General features: G+C 49.2%; 1 protein-coding gene across 2 annotated transcripts in view; it reads left to right on the top strand.

Moving 5' to 3' along the window:
• CEP85 (centrosomal protein 85) overlaps nt 1-13,502 on the top strand; it is a 300,410-nt gene that overhangs the window by 62,557 nt on the left and 224,351 nt on the right. For both annotated transcript variants that reach the window (XM_085647752.1, XM_085647753.1), the window contains exon 6: nt 369-486. In XM_085647752.1, the coding sequence (XP_085503878.1) occupies nt 369-486 (118 nt within the window). The remainder of the gene's footprint in view (nt 1-368; nt 487-13,502) is intronic.

Raw genomic sequence — 13,502 nt, 5'->3', positions numbered from 1 at the left:
GGCTATTTCAACTACAAAGTTGAGGAGGTAAGTAGTGGATGATCTGGGCAGTTGCCACTGTATTAAATGGACTAAGTTGTAGAAAGTCTGGTGGATCAGTAAAGACTAGTGCCTAGTAGCGACAAGTGCCATGCGCCCTTTGGCTTCTTCCTTTGAAAGTGGAATTCACCTGCTCCAGTGCCCTTCGGTGCCTTACTCTCCTTTTCAGCTGACTGAAGGGACAACTGTACAGTAATGAAAAAATATAAGTGCTAAAGTGTTCACGGTAGTTGACATGAGTTTTATGATGTTTGTTATATGGCATGTTTGATCCTGTGGTCCAGTATATGTGGTCCCTGAGAGATGACTGGAATTATATTATCCTACAGGCAGAGACAACATATCGCTCAGCTAGAACAGAAGATGCGTGAGAGTGAGCTGCAAGTGCACAGTGCCCTTCTTGGCCGGCCGGCACCATATGGAGACATTTATGTGCTGAGGTTGCAGGTATGTCCTAGCTTCATACCAGGGGAGCATATTAAACAGTCCCCCATTTGAGACCATTTGTTTGGCAGCTTACCCAAATTTTAATTGCTCTGTCTTACTGGTTTTAGAAATTGGCTTTGCACATGCACATCTGATAGACACTTCTAGCCGCAGATTCCTTACCTTAGAATAATCCACAGGGATCAGACTGGATCTGGAAATTTTCAAGCAGTACCCCATCACGTCGGTTGGTGGCATCGTTCGGGTCAGTATCTTCCACGCCGAAAGTGACGCGCACCGATCCTATTAATTGTTGTTGTCCCAGCACTCTACTGTTCTTTTCTTTCTTAGTCATTCAATGCCAAGAGGAGGGTGCTTCCTTTCCAATGGTGTTACAGAAGGTAGCTGAGATCTTGAACCTTTAGTTGCCTACAGTGGCAGTTAGATTAACTTCTGGACAGAGGTACTTCAGCCAGGAGTCTCATTTTCTGGACCTTCACTCCCATTTAGTGAAGCCAATTCAGGTGTCCTCCTGGGGACCTGGCCCAAACCCTGCAAAGCGGCTTCTGTGCTCACTGTGCTTGCCTGTCACCATCGCCCTGCTCCCAGGGATCCCAGTTTCCTGGTGCGGCAAAGTTCATCACCAGATGTGGGCTTGACATGCCAAACTAACTGGGCAGAGCGATTTCATAGTCTATGGCATGCCTGTCTGAGAACCACTGGCTTCTCTAGGGATGTCCAACTCCACTTGATTCCTCCTCTTCTTTCTTTCTTCAAAGTAACCCTCTTCATACCTTCCTTCCTCGGCATGCTTTCTATTCGAGTATAGCCTCTTTGAGCCTCATGCCTGCCTTTATTCTCTCTTATTGTAATTCTGCTAAAGGCTGACACCTCATTTCATAGATCACAGCATCACCTGCTTTAAAACCCTATCCCTGCAACTTAGCATTACCTAATCTCACCAACCATTCACCTAACACCACATAGCCCCATTAATGATCACACCTAACTGGTATGAATATAATCAATCAAAAATAACTGGACTGAATGCATGCAACGTTTTTTCTTGGAAGCACGTGCTTAATCGCAGTAAACATTTAACCAATACTCTTGGGTTCCAGAGTAGCATGCTACTCGCCATAAAGCACTTCCGCGCCTAGTCAAGGGTAGTAAGCACTATATAAATAAAATTACTAGAAGTAAATAACATCAGACAAGTGTGTTTTGCAAATCGTCCAGAGGGGCTACTCCATCCTCTTTGTGGAATCTCGCTTACAACCGACTGACGAGGACCATCTTACTTTGCTCTGTCCAAGTATTGGCTCCTTTGGCCAAAGGAGCCATTGAGAGTGTGCCGGCATCAGAAGTAGGTCATGGTTGCTATTCCTGCTACTTTCTGGTGCTATTTAGAGGTGCAATGTTTTTGGAGCGTGCTCTATTTGGCCAGGGATGCTGCTAAATTATTATCCCTGCCCTTTAAATGAAGTGCGATGCGTGGGCTGGTGTCAGATGCCAGGTACTCTAGCCAGTTTGAGACGCCCCCCACACACACACATTTTTCACTGTTGACGATTTACTGGCCTACAGGTTAAGTTCTTCACGCCTGCATTCCATCAGTCTTGCAGAAAAGGTAACCACTGTATACACTTAAATTTCTTTCTCAATTCAGATATTTAATTTACCAACCCTTCTTAGTGTTTTTTCACTATTCACCACTGATCTATGGCGAAACATCCTTAGTTTTATGGAGGATGCCTTCTTTTTAAATGATGTTCAGAAGCCGCAGGAGCCACCCGTAAACCTCGAAAGGGCAGTGTTAGTTTTATAGAAGACCAACAAAAGTCCAATTGAGTATCGATAAGAAAACAAAAATGTTTATCCAACTTGTAGATAGTGATGATTGCTAGCTAATAGCAAACAAATTCGCTTGAACACACGTATGAATGTAATTTCACGGAGTCCCACTGTTTTTTCACTTTCTCTATATTCAGATATGCTCAATTAATTAACATAAAATGTACAATTAGTAAACCTATGTTGGAAGCTGGCTCTGTATATACTATACCAACGTAAGGTATAGTGTGCAGAGTCCAGGGAATCCCCAGAGGCTAAATAGGCAAGTACTAACCTCTTTGTGGTAGTGTGGACGAGCAGTTAGGCTTATTCAGAGGGCGTGTTAAGCATTTATTGTATTCACTCAATCAAGACTGATGGCATACATTCAGAGAGATAATCCAGACCAATTGACTGAGTTAAAAAATAAATAAAAAAGTGTGCTTATATTTTATTTCTAGAACCAAGCAGCACTTGGTACAGGTAAGTAAGATATACTTTTATTGTAAACCTTTACACAGAAATGCCATTGGGGTTGTATTTGCATTTGTTACAGATTGGTATGTTCTCAGAAAGCAGATTAAATAGCACAGTAATTACCTTTTAGAATACTTTTTGATTACTTTAACATTACATTGATTACTGTGGATGTTATGCCTAGATAGCACACCGAGGGATCTTATAATACAATGTACGTAAGACTTTTCTTTGTTTAAAGTTATAGCCCCTTTTTCCTCCGTACAAAACAGTTCAACACCTAGAACATTTTAGTCCCAAACCCTCATAGCATGGGTTTCTATAGGAGAAAAAGGGTTTCACAGGCAGGTAAACTGCTAACGAGTGGGAGATTTGGGGGTTAGGACCAAGGTCTAAGGAGGCACTCAAGTTGCACCACCAACGGCATTGGGGCGGCTGGGTGCAGAGTTCAGGGGCCCAGTGTTAGCCAATGGTGCCAAGGGGGGCCTTCGGTTAAGGACTGCTCACAAGCAGGCCACTCTGGTATGGGATCAAAGCTCCTGGGGTTAAGGTCAGCACTGCAGGGGCTAACAAACTGCACTAGAGCTGCACCAGCAGCGGTACAGGGGCAGTCGGGTGCAGGGTGCCAACAAAGAATCAGGGGGGTGCCTGAGCTTTCCAATGGAGACTTTTGTTTCGGCAAAGTTGCTGCAGGCTCGGACAGGGAGACTTCCTGAAGGCGACCACCTGCTGGAGAGGTAAGTTGGGTTCTTGGGGGATGCCTGGACCCCGTGGGTTGGGCCACCCAAGACCACGGGGCGCATGGTGCAGGGGTGTCTTTTGGCATCTGGTTTCTGTACCAGCTCTGGTTGCGGTGGGGGAGGGGGCCTTCAGTCTGAGGCTACAGGTGTTGTCTAGAAGTTTGAAGGAGGTTGGGAATCACAGATCCCAGGTCCGGATCGCTGGGTAGACCTCCTTGTGGTGTTTTGCCACTCGAACGTGAACCGTGGACGTCTGGTGCAGAATCGCAGAGTACAGATTTTGTGGGTGAGTTTTGGCTTAAGCAAATCCGGTGCTCACGAGCTACTGAGTTGGTTAGTTGAGTGCGGGCTGGTCCTCCGGGCTCTGGGGGTTGCTGGCTGCTGGACTCCCAGGGGTTCTTGCTCTAGGAATGTCGTAGACTGGACAGGCAGGTAGGGTTGGTGCCAAAGCAGTTGGTATCCTCTTTCGTGGGTCAGAACCGCTCTTTGGTCCTTCTTTATTTCTCAAATCTGAGGTGGCAAGGTTCAGGGTTGCCCCTAAATACTAAATTTAGGGGGTGCTGAAAGGAGTGTGTAGGTCGGTGATAATGGGTCCCTTCCTTGGGATGGGTACACCCCCTATTATGCCATCCTCCAGTGGGAGGGCGAATGAGCCCCTCCCTAATTGGCTGAGTCTTGTCATCTTGAAGATGGAGGGGACTGAGATGTGTGCTTCACATCGCCTTCCCCACCTGAGGGGTGGGGTTGGCAAAGGTGGGCACACCTCTCCTCCTAGCTTGGTTTTACTGCTGATTCTCACACCCAAAGTGGGGGGCAGAACCGTTGGGAGCCAGTTGCTGGGGGCAGCGAAAGGCAGGAACAGTTTCCAAAGGCGGCAGGCCTTTGAAGCTTTTTTCAAGGGGCATCTCTGAGATGCCCGGAGTGCATTTTACATTAAATCCTACACTGGCATCAGTGTGGGTTTAATGTGCTGAGAAGGTTGCTACCAAACTTCCCAGTTTATAGTAAAGCCATTCTGGAGCTGTGGAGTTCGTAATGACCAACTCCCAGACCATATACTCTTTATGGCTTTACGACACTTACAATGTCTAAGAATAGACTTAGACACTGTAGGGGTACAGGGCTCATGCCACTGTATCCTCACCTGAGGGCTGGTGCACCCTGCTAGGGGGGGGTGCATTACCTAGACCTCAGGCAGTGGGATGCAGGCATGGCACACAGGGATTTGTGCCATGTCGACCCTTCACTTTTCCCTGCACCAACCCATGCAGCCTGCAATGGCAGTGTGTGGGTGTTAAGGTAGAGGGCCCCTAAGGGTGGCTCAACAGGTTCTGCAGTCCTTCCCTGGTCACAGTGCCCTTGGTACCCAAGGGGCTTTACCTGTTGCTAGCTATGTGCCAATTTTGGGTGCAAAGGTACCGGAAGAGATCTGTATTTCAGATCTTAATGCCCTCACTCACCTGTTAGGGTGTCATGCTTCATCATAGGGCGCTCCTCGTCGGACCGGCGCTGCAATGTCCAACGGGCCTGGTGGCATCTTTAGCGGAGATCTTCTGATCTGAGAACATGACACCCTAACAGGTGTGTGAGGGCATTAAGATCCCCCCCCCCCCCCCGAGACTATAAAATTACAGGCAGTTAGTGATCTTCATCACCTCAGCCTCGAATCAGGAACTGTTTCCTTTTCTGATGTATCCAGTATACTTTAAGGAGCACATGAACAGGACCTCCTAAAATAACCAGCTCTTTCGTCCCCCACTTTGATTATACGGTGCAAAGGTACAGCCTGGGGAAAGAACATGGGCCCGGGGAACCTGATTGGCAGGGAACCAGGAGCATCAAGATAGGTTGCATCAGTGCGGGTTAACAAAGCAAACTCAAGGAGATGATGGACGGAGCACAGAAACATTTCAGACACTCGCCCCCAGTCACAGACCTGGGTTGAATCCTTTATCAAGTTTTAGCTCACTTCGCCACTCCAGTTCAAACCCAGCTATATGCAAATCAGTCTTGACCCTGTGCTTCATGGGAACAGTTCAGCCCGAGCTGCCAAGCCAGGTCTTCCCTGGACTGGAAATAAGCATCCTGGGATACCCATGCAAAAGGGGGACCTTTCCTACAACATATACATAAGGTTTATTAAAAAAACGTGGTGATCACACAGTGCAAGTGAAAGAAAATAATCGGAGGATAACTTGGAAGCTTTACCATAACTAAAATGGCGGGAAACCTAAAACTGGCCACAACAACTATATAAATGATTTTACAAGAGCACTTGTAGACTCGTGAGTTTAGCCACATACAAAGCTCTATGGTGGCCAACACAATTTTTAAAAGTCTTTGCACCATGTAATTTCATGGTGTTTCGAACTAAAAGTTCCAAGGTCTTCATCCAGACGATAAGAATGTGCAGCGCAAGTAGATCCCCCAACTTCTAGTGTGGGCACAAGATACAACTTGTAAAACACATAATATCTTTGGTCAAATGTGGAAGTAATCTGAAAGTAGCCAACCTTTGTCTGTGTGCACATATATCAGGAGGAACATGCCCACTGCTGACTGAGTGCCCCTCGGCCAAATCTGACCTTTTGGGGCCTTAATTATTGCGCTCTTTAAGTGGGCACACACTGAGGCCCATATGCCCTCCAATTTCACTTTCTAGAGCAAATTCTGGTATGTTGGCGACAACAAAAATCACTCCGTTGGCTTTTGACTTGTACCTGAATGTTTGGGCACATCTATCAGGCTCCTCAAAGATATTTACCTCGGTTTCCTCCTTTCATATGGCCTGACTCCATGGCAACAAATGCTCTTACATTTTCCTACTTTACTGTAGTCTGTGATCTGAATCTTCATTTTGAGGAGACCCCTTGCCTCTTGGCAGGTAATCTGATGAAAGACCTAGAAGCCATTCAATTAATTTAGCAGGCCAAGACATCACGCATGTCATGGGTCATACCTTAGACCTAGTTTTTTTCTAATTTTCCTCTGTTGAAAGTTGACCCTCCTTCCCATGGTGGGATCACTGTGCCATTCTGATATTTATCACTTTGGAGCTTGGATCTCCAAATATTGCTACTCCTCCGAAACACAATCGGGTGATGGTTTAAACTTCATACTTCTGCTCTTTTTTTAATCATTACTAAACCAGACCATAGCCATTTGATAGTAGAAATTTACTATACAGTCTCGACACAGGGTCTTGATTTCTTATCATAATCTGATCTTATGGATAGATTTTCTAAGAGCCCCTACCAAATCGCCAGTGTCATAGTTCGACTCCTTGAATAGTCCTCAAAAGTTGTGTTAAATATTGTAACTAAAATGGCACAAAAATTATGATTCCACTTCTAGAAAGCAGTATGAAGAGACCATGAAGGTCTATCATAAAGCTATCAAACACACACTCCACATTCTTTGCCACTAAAAATTACGGGGCTTCTAATTCAACCAGAGAGTGTTTGTTTTCTAAAGAAAAATCCACAATTGGGCCTTCTGCTTAACCCCGGAGGTTGCTCCTTCAGTACATTGCTGCAATGATCCGATATTTATTTTACTTTCTCCACAGAAGCTCTAAATAGTACAACTCATATGGAATCTGAACCATCTAATTCCGGAGTATGTTGACTTTCTGATGGATACATCTGCCAGTGGATTCCTCACCTTGTGAATATCCCCTGCGCCAGCATTCCACGGAACTTTTCTTTCCCAGCACTCCACGTCGACGTCACAATGCATCGGCTCCGCACGCGACTCCGTACGTCACCGGAGCCATAAGAAGCCCACGTCGGCGTGATGACGTCAGTTCCCTTTTTTCCGCGCCGTCGACGCGCAACGGTTTTTTCCAGTGCTCTCTAGCTATTTTGTAGTTTAGCTGTGTTACTGTGTTAAATTCAGTAGGTCTTCGACGAGGAAGTCTGGCTTTAAGCCCTGTAGGGAATGTGGAGGCCTAATGTCCATGACGGATCCGCATCAGGACTGCTTATGGTGCCTTTCTTCAGACCACGATATGGAAGAATGCGGGTGCTGTAGGAGCATGAATCCTAAAGCGCTGAAGGAGAGGAAGACTAAGCTCTTCATGAAGCAGATCGGTGAGGAGAAGAGAGGGAGAAAAAAGAAGTCGAGGCGGGGGTCATCGACTTCGAGGTAGTCGAAGTCGAAGAAACACCACAAGAAGAGGAAGCATTCTTCTCGGCGTCGGTCCTCAAAGTCCAGGAAGTCGAGGTCTGCTTCGCCCCGTCGACGTCGGAGCAAGGACTTGTCACCTTCTCCTTCTAAGTCTCCGAAGTCTCCCTCGCCGAAGCGGGCTCCAGCTCGTTCCCCGACGCAGTCACCGGCTCCGTCTAAGGCTTCGACTCCGGGTCAAGTGGAGTCTGATGTTCCTTTGGATGAGCAAGAACAGGAAGAGGCTGCTCCGGTGCCGGATGACTCTGCGGCTCTGGTGGATGATACTGTGGAGCCGACGCCGGTGACTCCACAAAGGGATACAGGGTCGGTCCCTTATCCCCAGTTCCCGGCTCCAGGTACAGATTCCTCAAGCTTTCTGAATGCCATGTATGGTATTTTTAATAGGGCTGCCTTCCCATCCGGAGCACCAACTGGTCCCGTGGGTCCGATGGCGTATACGCTAGGGGTGCCGCAGCATTATGCTCCGGCCCCCTTTCTGCCCTTAATGCCGATGGCGCCTTCTTGGCAGTTTCCGGCGCCGGCTGGGGATCCGACTCGACCTCGGATGGACCATCAGTCTTCGGAGCCTTCCTCGAGGCCGACTCCATCGGCGCCATGTCCGGTGCCGCCGACTCCACCTTTTGGCGCCTCCGACTCCGGTACCTCTGGCTCCACCGACGCCGCGTATGACGTCGACGATGCCGGCTCCCCGGATCCGGTCAAGACGGGAGGCCCAAAGGGTATTGGAGGAAGGGAGATATCGAGCAGAGGTGGAAGAAGGTGAAGTTGACTCTTCTTCGGATGAGTTTGAAGGGATAGAAGAAGCAAGTGGTTTGGATACCACCCCAGAGTGGGAGCATACTTCTGCAAGATCTTCTCCTCCACAGGAATTGGCACCCTACCATGTGGTGATTAAGAAAGCCGCAGAGTTGTTAGATCTGCAGCTACCCTCTGTGGAGTACAAGTCTAACCTGCTTACCGAGGTATTGCACTCTCCGACGTCTGCTTAAGAGCCTTTGTTGCCTTTCAATGAGGCCATCTTGGAACCGGTGTTGGAGGTGTGGAGGAAACCTCTTTCATCTCCGGCGGTTTGCAGACCGGTGGCAAGAAGGTACAGAGTTGCACCAGGAGATCCGGATTTTTTGTCAACGCATCCATCTCCGGAGAGCCTAATTGTGCAGGCTTCATGTTCAAAACAAGCCTCGGGTGCTTTCCCTCAGTCTCCGGCTGATAGGGAATCAAAGAAAATTGATCAGGCGGCCAAGAAGTCCTTCTCAGGAAGTATGGTGCTGAAATCCTCTAATGCCACATGCTTGCTGGGGCGTTATGTTCATGCCTTGATGGACTCTATTAAATCTTTGGCCCCTAAGTTGCCTGAGGGGGATAAGTCGTCCTTCTTGGAGGTTGTTGCGGACACTCAGGCGGCTGCCAGGCAGGTGATCCAGTCTGGGCTGGATATGGCGGACTTGGTGGCGAGAATTATGGGGTCGTCTATAGCCGCAAGGAGGCAGGCTTGGCTCCGTTCCTCTGGATTCTCAGCGGATGTTCAGGCCACATTGGTTGATCTGCCATTCGACGGACAGACTGTTTGGGGAAAAGGCAGACTCTGCCCTTCAACGATTTAAGGATAGCAGATTGACGGCAAAGTCCTTGGGTCTGCAGGCTCCTGCTAGGGGTACAGCTTTTCGTAAGTCTAGGGGATTTGGAAGATCATCCTTTCGCTCCTTCCGACAGCCCCAACAGCAGCAGCAACAACAGCAGCAGAATCCCCTCTATAGGTCCTATAGAGGGAAGCAAAGGGGTCGGAGAGGTTCTGGACGCAACCCTTCTTCCTCCTCCTCCTCTGCTCCAAATGAGGCTTCGGGGAAGCAGCCCTAGATCCCCCATCCCGGATCATGTAAGACCTGTGGGGGGTCGGGTGTCCTACTTTCTACGGGGTTGGAAATCTGTTACAACCGACCTTTGGGTTTTGAACCTCGTAGACACTGGGTACGCCCTTCCCTTTCGGGAGTTTCCTCCCCCCCCCCCCCCCCCCCCCCCTTACCCTCCTTGCCAAGGTTATTGCTCGGAAGACCATCTGCTTCTCCTGCAGAAAGAGGTTCTAGCCTTGCTTCAGAAGGGTGCAATAGAGGTGGTTCCGGAGCAGGAAAGGGGTCAGGGATGCTACTCCCGGTATTTTCTGATTCCCAAAAAGGACGGCAGATTGCGTCCGATTCTGGACCTCAGAATCTTGAATTTTTACCTGAGACAGGAGAAATTCAAGATGCTGACCCTTGCGCAGGTTCTTCAAGCGTTGCAGCAAGGAGACTGGATGGTGTCGCTCGACTTACAGGACGCGTACTTCCATGTCCCAATCCTGAAGTCGCACAGGAAGTATCTCCGTTTTACGGTTGGGTCGCAACACTACCAATTTGCGGTCCTCCCGTTTGGTCTTACTACCGCACCTCGAGTCTTCACAAAGGTGATGGCAGTGGTGGATGCTCATCTCAGGAGGTCGGGGATCCCGGTTTTCCCTTACCTGGACGACTGGCTTCTGAAGGCAGAGTCCCCAGAGATAGTGCAGCGTCATCTGCAGGTGACATCTCAGCTGTTATTCGACTTGGGTTTTTCGATCAATGTGCCCAAATCTCACCTGGTGCCCTCTCAACGCAACCTGTTTATAGGGGCAGTACTGGACACTACTGTGTGTCGAGCATTCCCTCCTCCTCAAAGGATTCTCGACATTCAGGAGATGGTCCCTTTATTCCACAGTGGAGCGGTTGTTCCAGTTCTGAAGGTCCTTCGCCTGCTCGGTCAGTTCGCCTCCTGCATTCTGTTGGTCAACCACGCACGCTGGCACATGAGGGTGCTCCAGTGGTGTCTCCGCAAGCAGTGGTATCAGCACAACGGGGATCTCAGGGAGTCAATCAAGATCTCCAGAGAAGCTGCAGCGGATCTGTCTTGGTGGAGCGTAAAGGGCAATCTGTCGCAAGGAAAGCCCTTCCATCTACCTCCATCGGTGGCCACAGTGATAACGGATGCATCCACTTTAGGGTGGGGTGCGCATCTGGGGGATCTGGAGATCAAAGGACTTTGGTCTCCAGAGGAGAGGTTGCTTCACATCAACCTTCTGGAATTGCGGGCGATTCGTTTGGCACTCAAGGCCTTCCTCCCTTCCCTTCGCGGTCAGTCGATTCAAGTCCTGACAGACAACACGACCGCGATGTGGTATGTCAACAAGCAGGGAGGAGTGGGGTCTCTTTGTCTATGCAGAGAGGCTCTGCGTCTTTGGTCCTAGGCTCAGGACCATCAGATTTGTCTGATGGCAAATCATCTGGCCGGGGTGCTGAACGTACGTGCGGACAGTCTCAGTCGGCAGTTCTCCGCCGACCACGAGTGGAGGCTCCATCCGGAGGTGGTTCTTCACATCTTTCGGACGTGGGTGTCTCCTTGGGTGGACCGGTTTGCCACTCACGAGAATGCTCACTGCCCGTCATTCTGCAGTCTCCAGTATCCGATGCAGGGGGCGTTGGGAGACGCGTTTCAGTTGAGTTGGGGTTCGCAGCTCCTTTAGGCGTTTCCTCCCATACCCTTGATTCCTCGGGTTCTGAGGAAGATTCGCCAAGACCGGGCCCAAGTTATATTGATTGCCCCGGATTGGCCAAGAAGGGTGTGGTACACAGATCTTCTCCACCTCTCCTCGTGCCCTCCGCTCCGTCTCCCTCTGAGGGCAGACCTCCTCTCGCAGTCGGAGGGGCAGGTTCTACACCCCCACCTCCAGAGCTTACACCTTCATGCCTGGAGATTGAACGGGGCAACCTGAGTTCTTTCTCTCTCCAGCCTGATGTGGTGGACGTTATTTTATCGGCCAGGCGACACTCCACCAAGTCCATTTACTCCTACAGGTGGTCGAAATTTGTTAAATGGTGTGGAGAGAGATCCATTGACCCTTTAAAAGCCCATCTTTCTGATATGCTTCAGTTTGATCTTTCCCTGGCTCAGCAGGGCTGTGCTGTGGCCACGGTCAAGGGCTATCTATCTGCCTTATCGGCTTTTCTATGCCTTCCAGATCAACCGTCACTTTTTAAGTCTCCGGTTGTTCTGAGGCTTATCAAGGGCCTCACAAACATGTCTCCTCCCACTCCATTTGTAATGCCTCCGTGGGACCTTAATCTTGTTTTAACCTTTCTGATGGGGTCCCCATTTGAGCCTCTACATAGCTGTCCTTTGAGGCTGTTGTCCTTTAAGGTGGTTTTTCTTGTAGCCATAACCTCGGCAAGGAGGGTGAGTGAGCTTCAAGCTCTTATTTCTAAACCCCCGTTTTTAACCTTGCATGCTGAACGGATGGTTCTCAGGACCAGGGCTGCTTTCCTGCCAAAAGTTGTCACTCCGTTTCATTTGGGGCAGTCCATTACTCTCCCTGTTTTCTATCCTCCTCCTCATCCTTCCAAAGAGGAGGAAAGGCTTCATCGCCTGGACCCAAAGAGAGCTGTAAGCTTTTACTTGGACAGAACGAAGGACTTTCGTCTGGACGATCAGCTCTTCGTGGGTTATGTTGGACATTTCCAAAGGAAGAGCGGTGCACAAGCGCACGTTGTCGAGTTGGATTATCCTTGCCATCAAGATCTGCTACGCCCTGGCTGGTAAGACCCCTCCTGAAGGCATTCGAGCTCATTCAACTAGAGCGAAGTCATCTACATCTGCTTTGGCCCGGGGTGTTCCTGTGGCAGACAGGATGGTTCTTAGGACCAGGGCTGCCTTCCTGCCAAAAGTTGTTACTCCGTTCCGTTTGGGGCAGTCTATTACTCTCCCTGTTTTTTATCCTCCTCCACATCCTTCCAAAGAGGAGGAAAGACTCCATCGCCTGGACCCGAAGAGGGCTGTGAGTTTTTATCTGGACAGGACTAAAGACTTTCGTCTAGATGATCAACTCTTCGTTGGCTATGTTGGTCATTCGAAGGGTAGAGCGGTGCACAAGCGCACACTATCGACATGGATCATCCTTGCCATCAAGATCTGCTACGCCCTGGCTGGTAAGACTCCTCCTGAGGGCATTAGAGCTCATTCGACTAGAGCAAAATCATCTACATCTGCTTTGGCCCGGGGTGTTCCTGTGGCAGATATTTGTAAAGCTGCGACTTGGGCCTCCCTACATACTTTCGCAAAGCATTATTGCTTGGACTCAGAGATGAGGAGGGAGGGCCACTTTGCGCGCTCTGTGTTGCAAGACTTTCTGGTGTAGGAAGGTGGACACCCTCCTCTGGGAGTGGGGACTGCTGTGGGAATCTATTCACAAGGTGAGGAATCCACTGGCAGATGTATCCATCAGAAGAACAAGTTACTTACCTTCGGTAACGCTTTTTCTGGTGGATACAGTATCCGCCTATGGATTCCTCACTGACCCACCCACCTCCCCGTTGTCCACCTTTGTATACCATGAAAGAGGTCTTGTGAGAATGTTTTGATATTTTCTTGTGCATTTGTTGGCAATGCTGGTTTGTTTAGCATTTCTTTTATTTGTATGCTGTGTATATATGTTGGTATACTGTGTATACTTGGAGATGTCGTTGGTTCACCTGTTCGCCTCGAAGGCACGGAAAAAATGGGTGGAACTGACGTCATCACGCCGACGTGGGCTTCTTATGGCTCCGGTGACGTCGTGCGGAGCCGATGCATTGTGACGTCGCCCACGTCGACGTGGAGTGCTGGGAAAGAAAAGTTCCGTGGAATGCTGGCGCAGGGGATATTCACAAGGTGAGGAATCCACAGGCAGATAGATACTGTATCCACCAGAAAAAGCGTTACCGAAGGTAAGTAACTTGTTCGTCCGTCCCATTCAGC

This window comes from Triturus cristatus, chromosome 3_2 (assembly GCF_964204655.1).
Source record: "Triturus cristatus chromosome 3_2, aTriCri1.1, whole genome shotgun sequence".
In the NCBI taxonomy this organism is placed as follows: domain Eukaryota; kingdom Metazoa; phylum Chordata; class Amphibia; order Caudata; family Salamandridae; genus Triturus; species Triturus cristatus.
This window is presented reverse-complemented; position numbering and strand designations above follow the sequence as displayed.